The sequence below is a fragment of the Mauremys mutica genome, chromosome 12, assembly GCF_020497125.1.
Source record: "Mauremys mutica isolate MM-2020 ecotype Southern chromosome 12, ASM2049712v1, whole genome shotgun sequence".
Lineage (NCBI taxonomy): Eukaryota > Metazoa > Chordata > Testudines > Geoemydidae > Mauremys > Mauremys mutica.
The window spans coordinates 65,804,154-65,831,639 of record NC_059083.1 but is presented as its reverse complement, the minus strand read 5'-3'; the positions used below and the strand labels follow the sequence as shown (position 1 = coordinate 65,831,639).

General features: G+C 40.6%; 1 protein-coding gene across 11 annotated transcripts in view; it reads right to left on the bottom strand.

Moving 5' to 3' along the window:
• Positions 1-27,486, bottom strand: part of TNRC6C (trinucleotide repeat containing adaptor 6C) — a 310,753-nt gene that overhangs the window by 160,431 nt on the left and 122,836 nt on the right. For all 11 annotated transcript variants that reach the window (XM_044983142.1, XM_044983146.1, XM_044983143.1 and 8 more), the window contains one exon: positions 17,202-19,802. In XM_044983142.1, the coding sequence (XP_044839077.1) occupies positions 17,202-19,802 (2,601 nt within the window). The remainder of the gene's footprint in view (positions 1-17,201; positions 19,803-27,486) is intronic.

Genomic DNA, 27,486 nt, shown 5'->3' with positions numbered 1-27,486 from the left:
AGTAAAAAATCCAAGGGAGCAGTTCTCTTCTTGCTCTTTACATTAACTAAATTCAACAACATTGACTAATAACCACAGATTGTATATAATGTATGAGTCATTTTGATTTAAGTGCTCTAAGTGTGTTAAGTATAATATAATGTAAATCATTACTAATAACAATGGAGTTAGCCCTTACTAAAATATTACTTGTAATTACATAAAAACAAAATCCATTTGATACAACAGTTTTCAAAGCTCTTTTAACAGATGAGAGTAAATGCAGGAAATTAGCAGAGTAGATATAAATGATAGGTGGTGTGGAAAACTCTACAATAGCTTGGGTGCTGCTGAAGATTAACCCCCAGAAAAACTGCAATCTTGGTAATTAAAAAAAAACAGCTATGAATATTTGTAATTTTTTCATGTTTACTTTCTTCCCAGCTAAGTATAAAATGTTGTTAATGCCATTACAAAGCTCTGTGCCACCATTTATGACTGGACGCAACTGTTCTACGTTAGGGACTTAAAAAGATGGGAGAAGATTCCATTATCAACCTACTGATGCAAATTATGTCACAGAGATGGACTAAGTGTCTGCTTACTAGTATTCAGAGGGAAAGTTCCTTTTTTTATTTGTTCTGGGGTTCAAAAATAAGATGAAATGATTCATACCTGTGGCACATCTGTGTGGAATTTTAGTTCAACGAAACTCTGTTCTCCATGCCAAACTTTTCTCTGCCTGCCCAGTCCAAGAAGCTTTCCTATTGGTAGTGGAAAGCAATACCCCATCTACTTTAGATTTCATAATGGAAGCAGCTTATAAAATGAGCTAGAATGGTTTGGATGGAAATTATTTAAAGTGCTTTTAAAACCTCTCCAATCTGTCTTTTGGAAGGCTTTGGGAAAGACAATATCTCTATAACAGCTTAAACTATTCAAATAATTTTGTTGGTTTTCTACAGTTCTGCTTATAGAAAATTTCTGTTTTTACATGTTTCTTTACAGAGAAAGACACAGATATGAAGTGTCCTGAGAAAATATCTCCATGGTTTTAGGCATACACAGATGTTTTAAAAACAGGAATAGAGTCCATAAAAGGGCTTTCTCTATGGCAAGAAAGTATTTATTTAACACTGACATTTCCAGCCAGTAGTATCAATACACACAGTGACATTATTAAAAAAAAATATCTTGGGCACAATAGCAGGGTTTGTTTACAGAAAGATAAAGCATAATCAACATTGGGTCTGAGCCAATAGGAAATCCAGCCCTGGATAATCAAGAGAAAATGAAATGTTTACCAAACTGTGCCAGAAGGCAGTTATTTCTCCTTAAAATCACTCTATAGGCATTTGGTAGATATGTTATTTTTCCTCAGATTTATTTTATCCACTGCAAAGAAGAGATACTGGAACTGAAAACAAGCAAACAAAAATCAAGAGGCCTCATAAGTTAAAAAGAAGCAGATTGTGTTCTAGAACAATGAGATCTCCTTATAAAAGTTGATTGGTAACAAGACAACCACTAGTCAATCTGTCACTAGACAGTCTAATAGTACTGTGAAATAATTAAGCTATATGTGGCTATAAACTGTTAGCTTATTAAATATCTGCTGATAATATTACTGGCTAATATAACAGCTTATAATAATGGATTTAATCACATTATTAAATGACTGAATTAAATGACATATTAAATGACTGAATTAAAATGACAAAGACAGATTCCATAGTTAACACTGAAATTATTTTCCACAGCAAATTCTCCAAATAAGCCAGGTATCACTAGGACCCATATGCTAGAGGCTTGTGTATACACTCTGAAGAATTTTAAAGTTTTTGTATATTAATAATCAGAGCCTCAATACGGATATAGCTTTCAGATCTGCTCTCCTATGACACACCTAGGAGTACAGTGGAGAGTAATCCATCAATTCTACATTTTCTATCTCACATATTACATAGTGATGTTGGATCAATACATCAGCCTAACTGAATCGCGAGATGATTGTCCAAAAATTGCAGCTGCGTTTTGGACAAGCCATGGAAAATTGAAGAAAATAATAAAGCTTATTATTTGTAGTAATAAGATCCATTATTACTTTTCCGTGATTTTCTGCTGTTGGCCACACAGGGCTGAGAGCAGGGGCTCTTGCTGTCGGCCACCTGGGGCTGAGAGTGGCAGCCCGGGTCTGACAGCGCATGGCAGAGCTCCTGCTGTCAAAATTGTGATGGAAGCCTAATATTGCAGGATCCGCAATTTCCACAAAATCGTGAATTAAGTAGGGTCTTAATTATAAATGATTTTTAAATTGCCACTGTGAGGTAACATTGCGGAAGAACAAAGGAACCAGTGAGGACTGCAAACCTTTGCAAGACAGGATGGGTTCAGGTATCTCAAAGTTTAGATACTTATTCAAACCCTGTCAGCTCCCCAAAAATCCTCACTCATACAATTACCTCCCTGTACAGTAAGTCCTGACTCCCTATACTTGTCTTTGGGAGGGAAAGCCTGGTTGCTGCAACTCTACCAATCTCACTCAATCTGATGCAATTGGGGATACAGCAGGCCCATTCCCTGGCCCCTGTAGGAGAAGCTGAATTCTTCCAGCATCTTTAAAGAACATGCTCCTCTTCTTCTATACAACAGCACCCTCCCCTCTCATCTATCCCATTCTCCATATGGGAGGAACGGAGGCTACTGATAAGAATTACGCATCTATAATTTAGATTACACTTTACAGACTAGACAACTCAGAACTACTGCCATCTGCTTGCTTCTTCTGGTTGGCATGCCAGTGTTTTGAGAAGAAGCTCATTGGGAAGCATACAGGTGTGAGCAAATTTATCATGTTATGTATGTCATTTTATTTTTTCCAATATAAAAGAGAAAGTCCTCAGAGTATCTTGATCAAAACTGCATCACCACCTGCTTCTCTTCATCAGCTTTTAGGTCCTGTGTTCAAAGATATTTTAAATGTTCTGGGGATGAGCCACTTCACAGCAATATTTTAACTTGTGATCCACTGTGAGCCTAATGGACATAAAGCACTATGCTAGAAACCTGGAAGGGATTGTTTGCTGCAGTACATGACTCTGGAGAATAGCTAACTAATGCTGCAGCGCCTAAGCTATATGTTACAGAAACATGATACTGCCAGAAATTGTAATTGTACATGAATCTTTTGGCAAATTAATTGGCTCAGTAGTCTAAGGATGAAATCTAGACTCCTTGGAACCAGATGTTCAAATTCTGGCAGGATCAACTCTACCCTTTATCATGCAAAATCAAAACAGTTCCATTCACTATTTTGTGCAGATTTTTTTGGATCAGAACTTAATAACTAGCTCTACTCTAGATATTAAAGATCCAATGGAACTTTTTTCACAAGAGTATAGGTTTGACCTGTTGTGGACAAAACTGCTCTTTCCCCCAGAGTCACAATGTGCTGGTTGCCTGTTTACCATTCATCCATGCCACAGGAGTGGAATAGAATAGGTAAATTCTAGGCAGAACTGGCAGCATTTTCTATAGTCAGTATTGCCTAATCTTCCCATTGTAACTTGTTACAGTTGCTTATAACTTTGCCAAAGGTTAGCCGTTTGGCCTGAAACTGTCTATATTTGTTTTCTGCCTCAGGCTGAATTTGTTTGAAAAATTTCAGTAAAAAGGTTAGGAAAAAATAGGTAATATTAAAAAACTGCCTAACTATTTCTTTGAAAAGCTCTGGCGCTTTTGGATTTGGACCACAAAGTTGAAGTTTAGAACAGATGCCTCTTGCTGTCCCTAGGAAAATTCACCCAGATTTGTCGGACTTAGAGGCCTATGAAAACTGTCATTTACATATGCGCTATAGAGGCCATTTAGAGACTTGCTATTAAAATCTCTAAACGTTCCATCTGCACTGATCATGCCTCAATCCTCATAAATTTTGCTATGCCAATTTCACTAAGCATGGTCCCAAGCTCCAGGGGAGGTTGCTACACAGTGGGCATGGAGCTTGAGCTCTGAACATAGATGAAGACAGGACAAGACAATGCGTTATTATTTGTATTTCTGTAGCACCTGGGAGCCCTAGTCATGGAGTTTTAGCATCAGATCTTGTACATACTGGTGTTAATTCTGTACCTTTAACAGCTCTTAGTACCGAGCAAAGCCTCATACATCATCTGTAAAAGTTGTTAGGGTAAGAGAGGTTGCCCCTCCCTTATCCCATAGCTTGGAATAAAATGCAGTCTTTAATGGCAGATATACTTTTTGGGCTCCTGAGTCCACTGCCTTTCAGAATGAATGTTCCAAAGCTACATGTATGGGTGAGCTGTCTTTTACCACTAGACCACATGTTCTTCCTGATCTATGAATAGAACCCAAGATTCCTGATTCCCAACATTGCTCTGCTGTCTAGCAAATAACGTAAACAACTGGCAAAGAGCGTGTCACATCCCTCTTCTAGTGGTTGGTCTACACAGATGATAACTGCCCACTACTGTTACCAGTTACTGCAAGTGGTATACTGTGGATCTAAAGGTCCTAGGTTCAAACTGTGCTGATCTTGTGAAGGGTTGGTATGGTTCCATGCAATTGAATGGTTGTTGTCTCAGTTGTTTTTTTTAAAACTAAGAAAATGCATACAAAGTTTACATTAAAAGGACTTTAAGATGGCAAAGTTCAGTATTTCTTCTTACTGTATGTGCAACGTGCCTGAGTGGCACGTAATGAAGATTTATCACCAAATTTGGTCCGCTGCTTGGATCATTAGCTTCCCCAGTATGGGCCAGGTACTGAAAGGGAGTGCAACTCAGAGCCCTTTAAAACTTTTCTTATAGCAATTTTATATTAACTAAAAATAACTGAGAAACACTATTTGAAATTTTCCTAAACTTTTTTTTTATTTTTATTTTTTTACAAATTTACCTGCTGAAGGAAACTTTAATGTTGATCTGTCCCCTATGTCGTCTGTTTGCTCCAGCACACTTGATTGTATTATAAGTTTAAAGAGAATCTCACATACTATTTATTAAGCCTGTGGCACTCTATGTCAGGATTCATCAATGAGATGTGCTAATGCATTTTTGCATTAATCAGCAAAGCAAATGGAGGCCTTGGTGGTTCCAATGGTTAGATTATTATTTGAAATTCTTCAGTGGGATTTTCTTCCTCTGGTTCTAAATATTTTAAATTTTAGGAGTAACTCAAACCTCACAATCATGCATACTCTAGTCCTAACTGTTTTTATGACAACATACATAAAACATTTGGAAGTCTGTGTGAAATTAGTCTGTGGATTCACATCAGTTTCTACATCCCCAAAAATGCACACAAATAACACTAAATTGCATTCTTGTTATTTTCAACAGAGGTGCAAAACTAAAACTCGAAAAATGGGTTTCCACTTCACCCTTGGAGGTAGTATTCTTCAGGTCAGGGTTGAGACTCTTTAGAAGGCAATGTGGAGAGGCTGGCTTAAATAGACAAATTTAATTTCTGATGCAGACAATTATTCGTTTATACGAAAACTGTTGGACAGGGTAAAAACCCATGCGTTATCATTAGACCCAGCTGACAAGTGTAGAGTGAAAGCTTATTACTATAAATTGTGTAGAATCATACAATATACTACACACAATATTGACTCCACAAAAGCAGAAGTGATATCTGTGTAATAAATTGCAGAATGAGAGATTTCATTTACTATGCACACTTAAACATTTGATCTGCACTCTGGCCACTAATTCATCTCTACCAGGACTACTAACATCACAAACCACTCAGTAGCTACAGAAATGTTTCTTATCTCTGCATCCCCAAAACTCCCACTGATCGAGGTATTGGATGGGATACATATAGTCCTGGAACAGTGAAGAGTTTAACGTCTGATATATCTTGTGTCATATCAGGGCTAGAGATGGGAGCTTTTAATCATTAGAAAGTAGAGAGTCCTAGTTTTACAACAGGACATAGATATTGAGTCTAGCACTAGAATATCCTTAGATCAGACCTTAACCACACATTATTAGGTAAAGAACAGGTATTACAGATACATTTTAGAGGTCCGATATTTTATTACTTATTAATTCTCTCCATCCAAAATGTGCACAATTGGGTTTACAAGCAGAAGAATGTGAAAAAGTGTACAAGTCCAATAAAAAAAATAAATTTTCCTTAAGTATTTAGCATATAAATACAGTGGCACAAGGGTATTTGGTCATTTGTTTGGGATAAAATGTATAGCTCAGTTGCTGCTTTACCACTTGTGCATAATACAGCCATTATTATTTCCAACTGAAATTAAAATGGGTGGTTCCCATTATTCACTGAGACTAAAAATATTAACTCCTCAGAGCACAAGACTGTCCCCCTTTCTTCTTCTTTTATTTTATAATATTTTAGCAGGGATTTCTTTTCTAATTATGTTTCACACATTCACCCTGGCTTTTGTCACACTTCTTCAGTTTTTCCAGGTAAGAAAAGGAACTGCCTAATCGAATAACAGAAATTAAACAGATGCAAAAAAAATGTAGGCTTCTGTTTATGTGAAGGAGGGACTCTGTCTGGTTTCAATTCAGAATGAGTTGTGGGGGTAGCTAGCTAAAGAGCTTAAAGGCAACCATTTCTGTCTAGCTATTCATCTCTGAAAAAAGCAGACTGAATGGGTGTGCATATCAACTTTTGTTGAAATACTGCATGCTTTGCTTTATTTGCAGTTTGATGAGAGACTTCCAGAAGCATAACATGATCCTAAAGAGATTAGCGTCAGGATACACAAGCATGCACAAGGCCAGCTTGTTAGTCAATAGACTGTTTAACTATGTAAAAATTACTTTGTGCAAGAAGAAATTGTGATTCAAAGACTAAGGGTCATATTTTACTTTTAGAAAGTTTTGCAGGTGGTATTTTAATGGGTGTTTCTTTTCAACATGCCCTTTAGGGAAAAAAAACCTCCACCTCATTTACTCAACTTAACTATGTGCATAAAACAAGAACTAGACAGAGGCATCAGTTTTCTGCAGGTCAGTATTTTACCTTCAAAATGGTCTACAGCAATCTGTAAGAATTTACTTTGTACAAGATATATTGCTAATTGCAATATTGAAATTTTGATGGAATGCGGAAAAGTTGGTTTTAATATTTAGTGATTCGTACTCTATGAGAGACCACACAATTAAAAGTCTAAGAGAAACTGTCAAGAGGCAAGAAATGTGTATTTAATTTGCCTTCAAAATATGTTAAAAATGCACTGGATGTGTATTATGCCATTTTAACACTTACTAGAACTATGGACCAAGCACAGGATTCCCCCCTCGTCCCCTCTTCTCCACCAATGGTAAAAAAATCAATTAGACATACTGCACACTAAGGGTGAAAACCTACACTCCTTATAAATGGGCTGCAGTAGAGGATCAACTCAGAAATACAGGGACAGAATCCTCTCTTCCTAAACTGGTGACATAGTATAGTATGCTCAAGCAAGAGGGTTGTGGCCACCATTCCATACGTGAGGTTACAGTGTGATCTCAAGATATTTTAGTGCTAGTCTCAATATTTCTGTCCTATTGTAAAATTATAGTAACTCTCCTGACCTGACCAGCCCCATGCCCTCCATATTGTAAGAGAAAAAAAATTACATGGAGATTCTTGGTCCAATATAATGAAAATGCACCAAGTTCAATTGTGGTTGAGACGGTCTATGTAGAGTTTGAGATACTAATCTTAAATTACAGACCTAAAGATGATCCTCAATGGTTTCCTTTCTCTATCAGGATATTTTTTAAAAATTGTTTTTTGAGAAAGAAAATGTTAAATGCTCTTCTGGGTTATTGTTTTCATTCTGTTCAATGTAGCTTTGACACTTCAATTGCCATCTTTTTTCTTTATTTGCTTAGAAAGAAACACACTTAGTGGAGAAACTAGGATAGAAAATGACCATTCATCTTCATCATATGCTTTTACACTTCAACAGAAAATTAGTCACGTAGCAAAAAAGAAATAAGTTGTTAGAGTAAAAAGGATTTAAAAAATAAAAAGGGATTTTTCTTCTTTATCCTAGATTTTCCATGAAGGAAAACATGGGCAAATGACTCTGGTGCAACCTAATAAAATGGTCCCAATTTGAAAATAATTATGTAAACTTTTTACTTTTAAGCAAGCATTACCAGAACTCCCTATTCTAAAGAGAGAGAATACCTGCTATAGCATTACTCTTACCATTTTCCATGATGTGACAGGTAACTTCTTAAGGGCACCTACTTCCTGTGTGGTTTTATATATTTACTGTGTGAGTTTTTATATTATAAGATCAACATAGCATGAAATAAAGAGACTCACGGGTGCCTCCACAGAGGTTGAGATGCCCACCCAATATCTCCTGTAGAAGAAAGATAGTTCCAGGCCACAGCACATACCAGTACCACAAGACCTGCACATTATTCAAACCTAGGGTGACCATATTTCCCTATGCTGAATAGGGGACACCTGGTAAGATTACTCGTATTCAGGCAAGGTCAACGGCAATCAATCAGAACTATTCAGTATAAATGTTCAAATTAACATCAAGCTGACTGAGCCCCTGTTAAAAAGAAATACTGCCTAGCTGGATTCTTTTTATTCACCTTCTTATCTTTAAGGCTTTAGGGTTCACATGGTGAGAGGTCTCACACACACACACACACACACACACAGGGGTGACCGACCCAACTCTCCCTGCCCGGCGCTCTCTGCCCTCCATGCCTGGCTGGCCCCGAAGATGGACTCGCCTCTCCTGGTACCTGGCGCTGTGTCTTCCCGAAGCAACACATGGTCAGGAGGCACGCAGGGTCACATGCATGCCCCCCCTCAGATTTCTGCCAGGGCTCACCCCAGAACCTCCAGACTGCTGCTGGCCACTGACATAACCCAGCTGCCTCCTAACCCCTGGCTACAGTGAGGGCAGGAAGGGGTTAAGCCCTAAGGATGCATTGTGTGGCAGGGCCCAGGGAACCTGACTGCAGGGGCTTCAGTGAACCTGGCCAGAGAGGTGCCTCAGCAGGGGAGGGTGCCTATGGAACAGAGCAGCCCTGTGCTCCCCGGGGGCAGGACCCAGGTATGGGGGAAGGGGGACAGGTGACGAGGGTGCTAAGCCCCTGCCTGGGAGGCTGCTGTGAAGCCTACAGGGTCAGGGCACGAACAGGCTGGAAGTTGCTTCCCACCACCACTCAAGAGCTTAGCTGAGGGGCGAAGAGGCTTCCCAGGCCAGCGCTATGCAGGGCTTTGGCACACAGCGCTTGGTTCCTCCTGGCCTGTGCCCGAGATTTTTGGGCTTTCCCAGGGCTCCGGCCCAGCCAGAGGCAGTGTGGGAAGGAAGGAGCCTGCCAGCCAGGCTGTTGGCGAGCTGAGCACCCCGACCAGGGGCTGGTTCTCTGCTGGTTCTCTTCTTTTTAAAGAAAAAGTCAGGGCACCTGGAGGTGGGCTTAAAATACAGGACTGTCCATTTAAAAAACAGGACATCTGGTCACCCTATTCAAATCCTGCTCTGAAGACAGAGTTATTGATTTCCTTATGGGCTTTTCTATGGCACTCATCATTATTATATCTCAGTGATCTACAAACATTAATTCATCTTCAGTGGTTTGAGCATTGGCCTGCTAAACCCAGGGTTGTGAGTTCAATCCTTGAGGAGGCCACTAGTGAAGGCAGGGGGCTGGACTAGATGACCTTTCAAGGTCCCTTCCAGTTCTAGGAGATTGGTATATCTCCAATTATTACCTTTATTACCCTAAAGTGAAGGGGCTGTATTATGCCCATTTTATATGTGGGGAGAACAGGCACAGAGAGGTTACGGGCAAAAGCATCCACTAATTTTGGGTGCCCTAATTCAGGCATCAAGGACCATATTTTTCAGAGTATTTAGCATTTTATATCACCTTATATATTTAAACACAGCTCCCACTGACTTCAGTGGTGAGTAGTTGTGAGTGCCCAGCATTAGAACAAATCAGACCCCCAGGTCTCAAGTTTGGCATCTAGAAAATGAGGTTTAGGATCATGTAGGAATAATGTAGTGCAGACAGAGGTAGAATCCAGGACTCCAGGGCAGCATTCAACTAACTGTCTTACCCATGAGACCTCCTTTTCTCTTCCTGCAATCTCCTACTTCATTCACTACATAATTTCCAATCTCTGCAACAAAGTAGGGATTCGACAGATAATAGCCTTCTTTACTACACAAACCCGATTCATCCCCAGAGAAGCTCCCTCTTGTGTACATGATCACGTAATTAAAGACTGCATCATAAGGCGGCCCAATTATGGCTGCACATAATTATGGCAATTCCTAACTTTTGAGTGCTTGACTTTACAACTTTTTAACACTGTTCTTTGTGTGATGCACACACACACACGTTTATTCACAACATTGTTGCACAAATGACTTGAGAATTAATTTTTAAAGTTATAATTCTCTTCCTTTCACAACATATACCAATTTATAAATATTTTGGATTTATTTCACCATCTCAGCATTTTTTATAAACATTCATGCACATTTTTTGATATTGTCATTTGTACCTAATTCTATGGTTTCTAGGTTGGATTTTTTAAAAATGATCATTAGAAGTCATATGGTTTAAGCAGATATATTTAGAAAACAAAAACATCTGTAATAGTGCTTATCCATCTGAAGAGGAAACAGTGTATAGTAATACCTTTTATTGAAAGGTAATTTTCAAAATCTGAGAGATTAAAAAGAATAAGTTTTCCTGTGCAAGGTACCGAATTATTTGAATAGTGTGAATAGCACATAATTTAAAATGTATAGTTTCACAATTGTGGATATGATCTACTAAAATCAGTATTAGTGTAAAGTAGTAATTACTTTAACACTGCCAGAAAGATTAAAAAATCTGAAGTGACAATTTCATGTGCAAGGTACTATGATTAAAATGTTTTGCAAGTCCTTTGTTTTTTCATCCATTTAGCCCCTTGAAAATATTTTCTTTCTAGAGTTTAGGTCAATTTAATTAAAACAGACATCCTCAACTTTTAAAAATACTTTAATCAGTGACTGGGAGCTGAAGCCAAACAAATTCAAAATGGAAATAAGGCACACTTTTTTTTTTTTTTTAAAACAGTGAGCGTCATTAACCTACCAAAAGAAATGGTAGATCCTTTATCTCTTAATATTTTCAAATCAAAGCTGGATGCCTTTCTGGAAAATGCGCTTTAGCCAAACACAAGTTATTGTGCTCTATACAAAGGTAACTGGGACAAAGTTAAGGACCTGTGATAGACAGGAAGTCAGACTAGATGATCTAATGGTTTCTTCTGGCCTTAAATTCTATGATGCTATGAACAATGTGTATGGAAATAGTTTTATACCAAAATTACAATAAATATGTAATGTTTCAGTACACCAGGTAGAGGAAAATGAAGGAGATGTGGCTTTTTCTGCCTCTGCAACTGGACAGAAGCAGCATCTGGAATGTCAGTGTTAGTCATGACCAACATAAGAGACACCAAGAACTCAGTAGCAGGAAAAGAAAATGGCAAATCTATCTGTAACTTGAACAAAACAACCTTATAGGTGGGAACTCAAAGAGAAAATAAGTAGCATTAGCTTGGACAGCTTTCCAGGTCAAGACAAAACTGGATGGGTGAATTTCAGATAACACTGCTAGGACTGCTTAGTTTTGTGATGTCTCGAACCATCATATGGAACATTATTTCCAATGCATTATCTTTCAGGTTTCTGGTAACTTGTATTTAAAAGATGACCTATATTTTTCATTACTATTCCTTGCAGTTTGCTCACCACACACCATGTCCCTATATAGGAAAGCTGTATATTTCTTTCCTCCTGAAATGACTCAACCTAAAAACTTGAGTTTGGACTAAAACAGACATTTACAGATGTTTTCCTAGTCACCCTGAAGATAAAAGTTTTTAACCAATGTACCCTTCTGCGAGTGACATACAAGTGCAAGGACGCTTGTTATCCCAGTGCAGAAGAGGATATCCTCTCTGTACAAGTCAATGAATAGAATTAGTAGAAAGAGCAGCAGTCCAGACTTGAATAATAGACACAATTGAAAAATATGTCTTTTGGCAGGAAGTATAGCTAGAAGAACAGAAACAGATGTACAGTGTCTGAAATGGCCATCAAAGGCTGGAAAACAGAAACATAGGGAAACAAATAGAACAGGGAAAAGAAAACGCAGAATCATAGAAATGTAGGCCTGGAAGGGACCTCAAAAGGTTACCTCGTACAGTCCCCTGCACTGAGACAGGACTAAGTATTATCTTTTAGATCACCCCTAACAGGTGTTTGTCTAACCTGTTCTTTAAAACCTCCAATGATGGAGGTTACACAACCTCCCTAGGCAATTTGTTCCAGTGCCTACAGTTAGGAAGTTTTTCCTAAATCTCATCTAAATCTCCCCTAGCAATTTAAGCCCAATACTTCTTGTCCTGTCCTCAGTGGTTAAGGAGAACAATTTATCACCCTCCTCTTTACATACATTTGCAGACTTATGTTCTGTCTCAGTCTTCTCCAGACAAAACAAAACCAATTTTTTTCTATCTTCCCTCAAAGGTCATGTTTTCTAGACATTTAATCATTTTTTCTTGCTCTCTTCTGAACTTTCTCCAATTTGTCCACATCTTTCCAAAAATATGGTGCCCAGAACTGGAAACAGTACTCCAGTCGAGGCCTTATCAATGTTGAGTGGAAGAATTACTTCTTGTGTTTTGCTTGCAACACTCCTGCTAATACATCCCAGAATGATGTTTGCTTTTTTTGCAACAATACTGACTCATGTTTAGTTTGTGATCCACTATAATCTCCAGAACCTTTTCTGCAGTACTCCTTCCTAGGCAGTCATTTCCAATTTTGTATTTGTGCAATTGATTATTCCTTTCCAAATGAAGAACTTTGCATTTGTCCATATTGAATTTCATCCTATTCATTTCAGACCATTTCTCCAATTTTTCAAGATCATTTTGAATTCTAATCCTGTCCTCCAAAATGCCTGGAACCCCTCCCAGCGTGGCACTGTCCAGAAACTTTGTAAGGGTACTCTCTACCATTATCCAAATAATATATGAAGATATTGAACATAACCAGATACAGAACAGATCCATACAGGATCCCACTTGATATGCCCGTCCAGCTTAATTGTGAACCACTGATAACTACTCTGAGTAGTTTCTCAAACAGTTTTGCACCCATTTTACAGTATGTTCCTCTAGGCAATATTTCCTAGTTTGTTTATGAGACGGTCTTGTGAGACAGTATCAAAAGCCTTACTAAAGTCAAGATGTATCACATATACTGCTTTATCCCAATCTACAAGGCTTGTTACCCAGTCAAAGACGACTATTAGGGCATTAGCTTGATTTGACATTATTTGTTCTTGACCAATCCATGTTGACTATTACTTATCACCTTATTTTCTTCTAGGTGCTTACAAAATGATGGCTCGATTATTTGTTCCTTTATCTTTCAAGGTACTGAAGTTAAGCTGACTGGTCTATAATTCTCTGGGTTGTCCTTATTCACCTTTTTCTAGATAGGTACTATATTTGCCCTTTTTCAGTCCTTAGGTATCTCTCCTGTCCTCCACAAGCTCTCAAAGATAATCACTAATGGCTCGGAGATCTATTCAGCAAGTTCCTTAAGTATTCTAGGATGTATTTCATCAGGCCCTGCCGATCTGAAGATATCTAACTTGTCTAAGTAATATTTGACTTGTTCTTTTCCTATTTTAGCCTGATTCTACCCCATTTACACTGATGTTTGCTTTGTCAGTTGTCCAATCACTGCTAACTTTTCTGGTGAAAACAAACAAAAATGGCATTTAGCACTGTGGCCATTGCTGCATTTTCTGTTATTACGTTTTCTTTTTCATTGAGTAATGGGCCTACCCTGTCCTTAGTCTTCCTCTTATTTCAAATGCATTTGTAAAATGTTTTCTTGTTACCCTTTATATCCCAAGCTAGTTCAATCTTGGTTTTGCCTTGGACTTTCTAATTTTGTGCCTTTGCCGTGTATATATATCATTTCATGATCACTTTCACCAAAGCTGCCTTTCACCTTCAAAATTCTCAATTAGTTCCTCCCTATTTGTTTGAATCGTACCTAAAATAGCCTCTTCCCTAATCACTTTCTCTACCTTTTGTAATAAAAGTTGCATTCAATGCATTGGAAGAATGTGTCGGATAATCTGCGACCTGCTGTATTATTTGGGTAGTTAAGTCACCCATCACCACCAAGTCCCATGTTTTGGATGATTTTGTTAGTTATTTAAAAAAGCCTCATCGACCTCTTCTTCCAGGTTAGGTGATCTACAGTAGACACGTAACATGAAATCACCCCCTTTTTACGCCTTACTCAGAGACTTTCAACAGGTCTGCCTCCCACCAAGTTTGTGATGCCAATTATGTCGAAACTGTGATTATTCACTAGTATTTCTAGTTCTTCCTGCTTATTGCCCATAGTTCTTGCATTAGTATACAGGTATCTAAGATATTTATTAAATTTTCCCTCTATAATTCCTCTTGCTGCTTCTTTGCTCCTGCTGCGATTATAAGGATGAGATTAGTAAGGACTGTGACAATTATGAAAAGGAGTTACAACATGGTACCTTCCCCCACCCATTGAAAGTTTGAAACAATTAACAGAGACCAACAAGCTTAAGAGTGTAATCAATAGCTAGCGTGACATTTTTTAGAAGCTTTTCTTACATTCATTCTGCTAGTCAGCAAAATTCCTCTGAACTTCCTTAACTTGTAGAAAAGCATTCTTCCTTTATCACAAACGCTGGGAGATAAGTAAGGACTACTAGCCCAGTTTAATTCTATTGGATATCTAAATTTCTAATTCAAATTTTGTCTCTGAGTAAATCGTACGCTGGATGCACAGCTTTCCAAATTGGCTATCAGAACCTAGTCCAAGCTAGTCTCAGATATGTTAACTGAGCATTGTTCAAGAAACAAAATGGTAGCCAAGATGCCAAGGAAAAGATTATAGTACTTCCATGTCAGGCCCAGGAAGAATTATAAATGAGATTTTTGATTCTTGGATTTCAAAAGCAGAACAAAGAAAGGTGGTGGCTTTTCCACTGTCAAATACTAAGGGTATCTAAACAAGACATCAAGCTAACAGAGCTGTAGATTGTGGGAGTCATTTTCTGCCATGCTATAAATACTGATCGCATTTCAAAAAATCTGCAACTAAACTTCAACCAGACCTAAAGAGCTTTCTGTAATATTTGTACAGAGGTGAATGCTCTTAAGGTAAGTTTATGTCCCATCTCCCTTTCTTTGCACTATCAATAAAATATTAATTCAGTTTTCCTTAAATGAAACAAGTTTGGGATTTATCTGGGAGAGTTACTGGAACCATGGTGAGTGAACAATGCAACCATGGCAAGTAAACAATTTTTTTTTTCCTCTTAAGCAGACAAAGAAGTGGGGAACTGCCTTGATATAAAATAAGACACTGAAGACTCCAGTCTTTCTTCTGAAATAGTGACACAGCAGGGCAGACTAGAGCTAGTGTAGGCATAGGGACAGCTGAATAATCTAGGTTATCAGCTGTTGTTACATCTTGGTTTCCTTAAAAAAAGGTAGAAAACTGAAAATACTAGCCTCCCTAATTAAATTTCTGAATTCAGCAGCAGACCAGTAAAAAGGCAACTTCCCATTTGAGAGCAGTCCAAGTGTGATTTTAAGAGCCGGGCATTGAAGAGAAATCCCTTACCCTAAGACATGTGGGACACGTGATTTGGTAAATCTGCAAATACACTGCCTTAATTAATAAAAAGGCAGACTACACCTGTTCACAAGTACAAAGAGTGCAAGATTACAAACTCTTTTGCCCAGCTATGGAGCAATTAAAGTCAATACTTGCTGGATTCCTGCCTATGGTCTAGAGTTCATGATGCAAAAGGCTCACTTTCTCGATCTTTATGCTTATTCTCAAGGAAAATCTGATTCCAGGTACAAAACAGTTAACAAAAAATACTATTTTTTGATAATTACTACACTATGCCAAGTATGTCTGACATCAACGGGTAATCACTACTACTAGTCAATGTAAACAGCATAATTTTTGTTTATAATACTTAAACCACTAATGTTCTATAAATCTAGCAACTAAAAAAAATATTAAGGACACTACAAACATTACAACACTGTACATATAAAAATGAAATATCTAATAAACTTTAATAGGCTCTGTAGCTATAGTTTCAATCCCTTTCTCTATGTCTTTAAAAGTTAATGTCTATCCCAACCCACAGAGGATGAAATAATGGTTAGCATAAGTATTACTGGGCTGGAGTCAATTCATGAGTGAGAACAGATCTACATTTTTATGGGGTGTGCCAGCTGAATCCTCCACCTCACTTTCCAGATGCTTTTCCTGTGCAGCAGACAACCAACGTAGATAAGTGAGTGCAGACTCTTTAGACATTCCATTCCCCCTTGCCTTCTTAGCTTAAAAGGCCTCAACTGGCCTGCTGAACCTGATGCAATGCTGAGTGCAGCTATGACAGCAGATTCTGCCATAAGGATTTCTTGAAGGATCCCCTTCCCCACATGAGTTTCTTTTCATTCCTGGATCCTGCTGACCTATTCATGAATTTTACAGAGCTTCCCTCAGATCAGGTATCATAGGGGTAGCCGTGTTATGCCCTAATAAATCTGTTAGGCTTTAAGGTGCCACCGGACTCCTCGTTGTTTCCACCTGGAAAACTTCTGATCTGAGGGAAACAAACGAGGAGTCTGGTGGCACCTTAAAGCCTAACAGATTTATTAGGGCATAAGCTTTTGTTGGTTAAAAAATCCACTTCAGATGAATGGAGTGATAATAAATCTGTTGGGCTTTAAGGTGCCACCAGACTCCTCATTGGGGGGCTCTGCAGGTGTGAATGTAATATTTTTTATTTTATTTTAGTAAAGACAGACCACAAAATTGTATTATCCTAAATGTTTTTTTAAACTTACCTGAAAAACTGAACAAATTCTTAAATCACACTCAATTTAAATAAATAGGAAATGCCAAACAGATCTCATTTTATACTATTATTCACATTAATTAAAAACATTTGAAATCACTCTCCGTTATTATAACGTGTATGCATGTCTTAAAAGACAGATATATGAGTGTGTGAGAGAGAGGTAAAAGATTTATTTCCACTGTATCCTACTTCTGTCTTAAAAAGAAAATGAAACTTGTTCCATACCTGGACCAAGCAATGGGGACCGGTTCGGCTGGGCACTTGACTGGTGCGATGGCTGAGGTTCAACCATATTTGTGTTGATAACGGTAGTAGTAGTGGTGGTGTTGGTTGTGGTACTGCTCTGAATTACAGGGTTGTTTCTATCCCACATGTTTACAGTCTTATTGTTGTTGTAGTTTGGATCGCCCCAAGCTGAGGTACCATCATCAATTTCCATCTTACGGCGAATGGATGGTGGAGAAGGCTCTTCCCAGCCAGTTGCCTCACTGCTATCTTTTTGTTTGGGTGGCACTGGCCCACCAACCCATCCTGACCCAGTCTGTTTAACCAAAGCTGCTCCTCCCCAGTTACTCACACTGTTGTCCTGGGGTTTACTAGCCCAATTCTGTTGAGGGCTAGGTTTTAGAGATTCTCCCCAACTTGTACCTGTATTAGCCTTGGTGTTTGTGCCATTTCCCCATCCACTGGTCCCAGACCTTGTAGTTTCATTCCAACCTGACCCTGATCTATTGTCAGCATCCCATCCAGATCCATTCTTCTTCCCCTCAGGCAAGTGTCCAGGTACGGATGATGACTCAGTCCAATCTCCACCTCCTGAAGTCCAGCCTGGATTTGATTTCTGTCCATCTCCCCAGTTTTGAGATTTGGGTTTCTGAGGTTCACCCCATGTAGGTGATTTGTCCTCCTGATTTGCGGTCCCACTCCAAGCGTGGCCACTTTTGGCAGCAGTAGCAGCAGCAGCAGCATTGACAGCAGTAGAGCTAGCTGATTCTCCCCATCCCCCTGGGCCGTTTGGCGCTTTGTTGTTGTTGTCTCCCCAACCTGTATTTGTTGGAACAGCTGAGGGTGGAGAGTTGACCCACCCAGATACTGAAGAGGTATTTGTACTGTTCATGATGGACCCATCATTCTTCCCCCCTGAGTTTGAAGACTGAGAAGCTGTACAACCCCAGGCCTCCGTTCCATTGTCATTCTTTCGTTCAGACCTTGGGGATTCTTCAAATTCCCAGGCAGTGTTTTGCTTTACAGGAGTCTGTCCCCAACCAGTATTGGACAGGACTCTTGGGTCAAGGTCATTCCTTGGCAACTGGACTTGCCCTTGGTCTATCACCCCTTTGTCTCTCCTTCTGGCCTCTCCTGCTCCTTCTCTCCCAGTGTTGCCCTCATTTTGACCTCCACCACTGTCATTACTTTCTTCACTAGCTGTGGTGACAGATGCTGCAGCTTTGGCCCAAGAGTTTATTTGTTCATTGCCCTGCTGCATGGCAGGATTCTGGCTGGTAACACTAGGGCTATCCCACCCTGCTGATCCTTTACCACTGATGTCACTATTGGAATGCTGATTTGGGGGCTTGCCCCATTCACCATTAACCCCATTACTGGTGTTACGGTTGGGGTGGCCCCAAGCTCCAGAATGCATGCTACCAACACTACTGTTGCCACTGCCCCTGCCCCATGCTAGTACCCCAGGACCAGCAGGAGGTCCTGAATCCCACGCACTTGCTCCATTTCCTTCCTTTTGCACAGCACTGCTGGATCCATTCTGTTTAGCACTTAATGCTGAGTTCACAGTGTCTCCATTCCCCTGACTGAACCCAGAATTGCTGTTTCCTGTGGCAGGATTACCTGGGGATATTCCCCATACTGAACTACCCATTCCTTCACCATTGCCCCCACTGACTTGAGAAACTGATGTTCCATTAGCACCAGGAAGGCCTTGCAGATGGGGCGAGATGATGGCCCCCATACCAACAGCCATCCCCCAGTTTGGCAGTCCATTAGTCTGCATTGCATTGATAGGGTTTGGTGAAGAGTTCATGGGGTTAGTGTTATTTGGTCCATCAGTGTTAAGGTTCTGAGGTTGTACGCTGAAAGACACATTCTGAGAAGTGGACGTTTGTGGTTCTGTGCTCTCTTGCGGCAGCAAGTTTCCCCAAGCACCTAAGGTGCCTGTTGGGTTACCATTCTGGTTGCCCATATTCTGACCTATGGCACTGACTGGACTACAAATACTGGAAGGGTTGCCTGCTCCCACAGTTCCTTCATGTCCGAGTACAGGCCAGGCAGCTGGATTGGCATTAGGGTTAAGGTTAAGATTAATGCCAGCATTTGAGTTGGAAGCACCCCAGCAGTTTTGACTTCTACCATCTGCAATCATGTTGTCCATCTTTCCATCCCCACCACTGGCAGAGCAGTGAGCTAGGCCAGAGTTGGAGCCTGTGGCCACACCCCACACTCTGGCTGAGTTTCCATTACCATTTGCTCCACCAGCTCCAAGGGCACTCTGGTTAGAAGTGCTTTGGATGAGTGCTCCATTGGTGCCATTATTGCCATTAGTTTTCTTTGTATGTCCAGTGAAGTTGCCTTGGGCACTCCCTGTAGCCATGCTACTGTTCTCTGAGCCACAGTTGTAGGCAGAGTCAGTTTCTGTAGTACATTCTGAAGCAGATTCAGTCTCAGTTCCTGTAATGGAAGGCCACGCTTCCTTGTCAGTCCTGTCTATTATCACTTTATCCCAGCTGCAGTTGGCTTCACTTCTGAAAGTGGGCTGTTGTCCCCAGTGGGAATTTTCATAATGGTCTCCCAAACTACTGTGACTAAGATCTGAAAAGGATTAAACAAGACTCAAAATTAGTCTGACATTCAAATTCTGTTAAAATAACATCACTAAATACATTTTTACTTTCTCAGTTACGATACCATACTTTACATAAGTTCCAAATTACACTGAAACAAAGAAAACACTATTTTAAAAAGAAGTATATAAGACAATTTTATGCACCACAATAAGTACCTTACATCATTGTTTAAAAACAGTTTTTCTATAAAAGGAGTTTGATTGTAAATTTATCTTCCACATTATCAAGTTCATATTTAACATTTTATGTAAATTTTACAAATATTTTCCACTGAAAAGTTTTGTTTCAGAACTGACCAGAAGTTATAAGTATTTTGCATCTTTTGGTATACTAGTAGAAACTGATAAACCAGCGAAAAACAAATAGATTAAAGACAAAAAATAGGTTATAATGAGGCACAGTATACTTGTACAGAATCCAAAACATAATCTACCTGCTTGCCAATGCAGGATGCTCTCTACAATAATAGGTTTTCTAGTGCTTTACCTGGTTTAATTTTAAATGTCTCCTTTGACGGAGCTTCCAAAAATAAAACCTTACAAATTTTAAATTTTTGGTCTCGAAGTCACAATATCTCTGCACCAGAAATAAGCAATAAAAAAAACACATTTAAGAAAATTGTAATAACTGGAAAGAGATTAATACAACGTCAAGTGTTGATATTCTGTTAACATTTTAGTTATTTTGACTCAGTTTTTCTCCCCCCCTTCTTTTGGTGAAATATGAAAAAAGGTAGTTCAACAAAAATTACTTTAAAAATTAAAATATTTCCTCATGAAATATTCAGAGAGTTATTACTGATAAATATGTATGGTGTCAAAACACTAAATTCACTGCTCATCTAGTTTTCTTTCATTTCTAAACTCCTCTACAAGAACCATACACAGAGAATATAGAACTATGATATTTTAAGGCAACTATAATAATAGTATCTGATCATGGCTATAACTAATGTTTTTTGTAGAGCAAGATAAGTAGTTCTAAAGAACAGCCTGGTTATGTCACTCAGTAATACATATTTAAATGGCAAGACTAGAACAAGAAAAATTTAGCTTTTAAATGATTTAGGTGGTACTTTTTAAACTTGCAATTACAGTCCAATTTGTCTCAAAAACCAAAGAAAATAAACATTATCTTTGTACACCATCCTTCTCAGCTCCCTGTCCTCTTGCCCCTTCCCCCCATGCTCCTCCAACATATAAGCTAACGCAAAAATATAACCAAATCCTTCTGATGATCTGGCTCTTTACTAGAGTACACTGAGTTAAATAACCTGAGAGAAGCCACAATTGGTCATGTTAAGAGGATCAAGCTTATTTCAAGTTGTAAAATCTTAGATACTGTTATCTATCCTGACTGTACTGTACAAAAGACATAATGAGTGCAATTATTCCCTTATATTTTCTCATGATAGGAATTTTATCCTGTACAGCTAGTGTGATCAGAGAGCTATGAATAGAGACAACTTATAGGATAGTCTCTCTAAATTGTAGTTTGGATAGAGAGGAAAAACAGTGTGCATACATGCAAATGCTGAAAGTCTCAATTATTCTTTGCCTTTCCAACATACTTTACTTCTACAGCAGACTAAATGCTTTACAAGACAGACAATTCTATTAACAACAACAACAACAACAAAATATCTACCACCCCAAACAAAGCCAACCAATGCTGTATCTTTAGCCAGCTCTGTATAGCTGTGTACCCTTTGTAAGTCAAGTTAAAACCAAGGACAATGCTGCAAAGATAAACTACTAACAACAATTATGCTTGAGTGGATTTAAAACAAAAACCAAAAAACCCACAACCATGCAGCCAGAGTGAAATAGTCTCGTAACTGAAAATAGCCAAGAAAGGGTCTCTTTCTAAAATCAGTGTACTATATAGGCCCATGTTTGTGTTTTTACATTTGTATCATTACTATTCATTATAACCTCTAAAATATGTTAACTTCTAAGTTGCTAAATCTAAGGTTTGACCTTCTAATATTAGGATACATGTTTTACGGTAATTTATTGAATCAGCATGTAAAAAAGGAAATAAAGCAGTAGTGTATAACCTCTAATGTGCAGTGATAAAATGAAACATGCTGCTAACTGAAACACTATTCACCAGTCAGAACATAGAGCAGTGGTCACCAACCGTCGACTGGTCGATCCTAGAGGATCTCCCAGTCTATTGTGATCTCCGGTGGTGCAGTGGGGCTGCCACTGAGGCTATGGCTACACTTGCACTTCACAGCGCTGCCGCAGCAGCGCTTTGAAGCGCTAAGTGTAGTCAAAGCGCCAGCGCTGGAAGAGAGCTCTCCCAGTGCTGTCCGTACTCCACCTCCCTGTGGGGAATAATGTACTTGACCACACTGGCACTTTGCAGCGCCGCAATTTGCAGCGCTGGAGAGGGTGTGTTTTCACACCCTGCTGCAGCGCTGCAAATTTGCAAGTGTAGCCAAGGCCTATGACAGGCTCCCTGCCTGCCCCAGCCCCATGCCGCTCCTGGAAGCGGCCAGCGCAGCCCTGCAGTAGGGAGGGGTCTTCCTCCGGGCACTACTCCTGCCTGCAAGCAGAGCCCCCGCAGATCCCACTGGCCGGGAATGGGGAGCTGTGGCCAATAGGAGCTGCAGGGGCGGTGCTTGCAGAGAAGGGCAGCACACGGAGCCACGTGCCCCCGCCCTGCTCCTCAGCGGCCACAGGGGCGCGTTGGCTTCTTCTGGGAGTGGCGTGGGGCCGGAGTAGGCAGGGAGCCTACCTTAGCGGCAGCCACGCTACACCACGGACTGGGAGCCGCTGGAGGTAAGTGCTGTTCGACGGGAGGCCACAGCCCAACCCCCAGCCCTGAGCCCCTTTCCAAAGCCAGCATCCCAAACCCCCTCCTGCATCCCAACCAGCAGTCTTGAGCCCCCTCCTGCACCTCACTCTGCCCCAGCCCCGACACCCCTCCCAGAGTCAGCACCCCTACCCCCTCACCCAGACCTGATCCCCCTCCCAGAGTTTGAACCCCTCAGCCCCTCCTGCACCCCAAACCCCTAACCCAGGCTCAGCCCAAAGCCCCCTCCAACATTGTGAACCCCTCAGCCTCAGCCCAGAGCCCGAACCCCAACCTCCTACCTCAGCCCAAAGAAAGTTAGTGAGGGTGTGGGAGAGCGAGCGATGGAGGGGTGTATGTGGAGTGAGTGGGGTGGGGCTTTGGGGAAGGGGCGGGGTAGATCCTGGGTTGCCATTAAATTCAAAAAGTGATCTTGAGCGTAAAAATAGTTGGAGACCACTGATATAGCGTGATTACAGAGTCAATGGGAAATGCCAAATGCTCTATCAGTAAATACCATTCTGCCTAGCAACCTTTTAATACATGCTTACACCGTATCAAGTATACATAGACTGAAAAAAGGTTTACACAGTAGTTAAACGACAACTGCAATGGTCATTTCCATTTTGAATAAACCACTGCCATTGATTCACTTCTATGCTCATGATCATACAGTCAATTTAATGGTACTACATAACTCTTTCCATCAACCGTCACAAAAGCAAAGAAAAATGCTGCTGTAGAATTTATTAGAGTTTGATTTAAGGTACTTTTTTTATATTTTGACATATGATGTTGATAATTTGTGTTATAAAGCTTAAACGTTTTGAATCCCAACATTTATGGTCATTAAATTGTCTGACACCTCCCCTGTTTGATTAACTGATAATTTTCTATGAAAATTTAAATAGATAAGAATTGAAAGAAAAAAATGCTTAAAACCCATAATTTGGTGCAATTGTGAAAATTTAAATAGATAAAAATCTAAAAAAATGCTTAAAAATAAACACTAGTATTATCTGTTGAAATTATAAAAATTAAAATCAAATTCTGCCAAGCACCAATATGAGTCAATAATGTTATGCAGTTGTGAAAAAGGCCAATATAATTCTGGGGTGTATTAAGAGGAGTGTCATATGAAAGACACGCGAGATAACTGTTCTGCTCTACTGTGTCCAGTTTTGGGTGCCATGCTTTAAGAAGGATGTGGGAAAATTGGAGAGACTCCAGAGGAGAGTAACAAAACTGATAAAAACTTTATAAAACATGACCTATGAGGAACAGTTAAAAGAATTCAGAATGTTCAGTCTTGAGAAAAGAAAGGGTGAACCTAGTAATAGTCTTCATATATGTTAAAGGCTATTATAGAGGACAGTTATCAATTGTTTTCCATGTCCAGTGAAGGTAGGATAAGTAGTGGTGGCTTAATCTGCAGCAAGGAAGATTAGGTTAGACCAGGCCTGCACAACTCGTAAAGAGGCGAGGGCCATATTACTCCAAAGAAAACAGCTGAGGGCCGAAATCCTCCGGCCCCGCTGAACCACCCCCTCCCCATCCCACAGCGCTGCCCTGCCCTGTGGAAACACATCTCCCGCCCCAGCGCCACCCGGCCCCGTGGAAACATTCCCCCTTCCCCAACAAGTATAAAGCCTTGCCGCCCTGCCCGCCCACCTGCTCGGCTCGTCATACCCCATGAAATAAGGGGAAGGGAAAAGGGGGACAGTTTGAAGGGATTTTCTGGGGCTATGAAATAAGGGGAGGGGAAAGGGGGACAGTGTGAAGGGATTGGATGTGACTGTCCAACAAACAAACACAGGGGCCGCAGGGAGCCAGGGGGGTGGAGGGCACTGTGATAGGGGCTGGGGAGCGGGAGGGTCCCTGGACCAAGGAGGGGGGCAGCAGTTGGGGCAGGGCAGGTGCAACACACACACACAGAGGTCTCCTCCGGGGATTTCCTGGCTGCACACAGACAGTTCAACCCCCACCCACTCCCCGCGATCACTACGGAGGCCTCCCTGGGACCAACCAGCGCAGTGCCGCCCCGCCCCCAACCGAAGGGGGGGGGGTCTCAGTCCAGGCCCCCCTGCCCCCAAGCTGCAGCTTGAGCCCAGGCCCAGTTGAGTCAGGGCAGGTGCAACATACACACAGAGACACACACACGTCTCCTCCAGGGATTTCCTGGCTGCACACAGCGCCCAATCACTATGGAGGCTGCCCTGGGACCAACCAGTGAAGTAGCCGCCCCGCCCCCAACCAAAGAACCGGGGTGTGTGTGTGTGTGTGTGTGTGGACACAGTCTCCCCCTCCCCCACAGCTGCGGCTCAAGCCCAGGCCAGGTGCTCCTCCCCTCGCTCGGCACTTACTGGCTCTGCCTCGTGCCCAGCGCTTCCCGCCTCAGCAGGCCCTGGAAGTGATGCACCCACTGTACGCCAGGTGGGGGGAGCGGGAGACGGAGACATGTGCGGTCCTGGCCGTTGGGGCGATTGGAATGCGGCCCGCGCGGGGCTGTGAGGCGAACCCAGCAGCCCCGCCCCGCCACGTGCCCACGGGCTGCACAGTGAGCCCACGGGGGCCGCATGTTGTGCGGGCCTGGGTTAGACATAAGAATAGCTAATTACTGGAATAGGTTACCAAGAGAGCTGGTGTAATCCCCGTCACTGGAGGTTTTTAAGAACAGATTAGACAAACACCTGTCAAGGATGGTCTAAGTATACTTGGTCCTGCGCCTCAGCATGGAGAGGTGTGTGTGTTTGTGTGGGGGAGGGGAGCAGAGAGTGGGAAAATGGACTAGATAACCTCCTCAGGTTCCTTCCATACATACATTTCTATCATTTTATGATTCTTTGTGATGGAGATATTCCTAAAACATGCTCTGGAGATTGCCTGGCACCTGGTTAAATGTGTCCCAAAACTCTCAGGCACTGTGAGACCCACATGACAATAGTAGGTTTGTATATAGTTTTACCAGATTTTCTAATCTGAGCACAGAGAGAATTCAGGGGAGGGGAGGAAAAAAAGAACATCTTCAAACGGCACAATCTTGGGTTCTTTATGTAAAAGCCTGTTTGATATTATTCAGATACTGGTAATTGCTTAGCGCCCGTAATATGTGGATTACAAAACCTAGTCTGTCTTAGAAATATTTGCTAGGGAACATTTAGGAAGGGCTGACAGCTTTGTTTAAATGTAAGTCCAAAGCCACCTTAAACAGGAATTTGGGGTGTAAATATAGTACAATGTTATCCTCCAGAAAATATCATCATCAGAAAGTTTAGACATTGTGGTTTGGTTCTCACTGACTTTTCAGTTATGTTCTAACCATTAAAAATGCAATCTTCAGTGGTAGGGAATTAAAAAAAACAACATTCTCACAAGTAGGTGGTGGCTCGCAAACAGGTGTAAAGATTTTTATTAGTACTTTCAATAATTTCTTTAATTTACAATGGTGAAAGACTGAGGCTGTCTGTAACTGAAGAATGGAACACTGATATAGCTGCCAGATGGTCTTGCTACTTTCTTATGCCACTTCAAGGCCCAGCTCTTTCTTGTAGAAAGTTGACTTTGCTAAGCGATTTGTTGAGCTTCCTGTGCACAATCCAAACAAGAGCTTAACAAGAAGCCACTTTCCATACAGACTTGCATAGAAATTTCAGCTCTGAGTTAACAATGTAAACATAGTCTTACAACAGAAGAGACAAGAGTTGGTAGTTGGTCTGTATTTCTTCTAACTGGACTGAGGATCAGATCTGGTGAACTCCAGGTTGGGACTACCAAAACCACAATGGATCTCTGTCCTTGTTAGCAGAAGTATTGGAATGAAGACATACAGGAACTCTAGAGTCTGGAGGAAGGTTGTAAAGGATCACCAGACAGACCTCATTTCCTTGAGTTCATCCAGAGTACCATCTGCCTTTGAAATGTAGTAGTAAAGGATTTCAAAAAGTAGCTCCACTACTCTGAACCAGACCTTATGGGAAATGCCAGAACACTTTAGCTGTGAAGACTGACACAGAACACCCACAGAATGGATGCATAAAATGCAATCATTTGGATCACACACATGCTGGAGTCCACCATCAGGGATACTTACATCACAACAGCGAGAAAGAGCCAAACTGATTAGAACAAATGACAGAATGGACTAGAGCTGCCTAATCTGCAAAACAAATGCAAATGCTTCCTATGAATTCTGTTAAACTTTTAAAATATAACATAGTATTCTTTTTATAAAAAGACCAGAAATAATCTAGCTACATTACTGAAAGCCACATAATAAAGGTTTCAGAGTAGCAGCCGTGTTAGTCTGTATCCGCAAAAAGAACAGGAGTACTTGTGGCACCTTAGAGACTAACAAATTTATTTCAGCATGAGCTTTCGTGAGCTACAGCTCACTTCTTCGGATGCATAGAATGGAACACACAGACAGGAGATATTTATACATACAGAGAACATGAAAAGGTGGAAGTATGCATACCAACAGGAAGAGTCTAATCAATTGAGATGAGCTATCATCAGGAGGAGAAAAAAAACTTTTGAAGTGATAATTAAGATGACCCATAGAAGGTGTGAGGAGAACTTAACATAGGGAAATAGATTCAATTAGTGTAATGACCCAACCATTCCCAGTCTCTGTTTAGGCCTGAGTTAATTGTATCTAATTTGCATATTAATTTGAGTTCAGCAGTCTCTCTTTGGAGTCTGTTTTCAGTCTGTCTGAAGTGTTCAACCTCTAACCACTCAGTGACAGACTTGAAGGTGGCAGTTTTGCAACAAAAAAAACTGCAAAAACAGACTCCAAAGAGAGACTGCTGAAAAGTGAAATGAACATTACAAAATTTAATATTGGA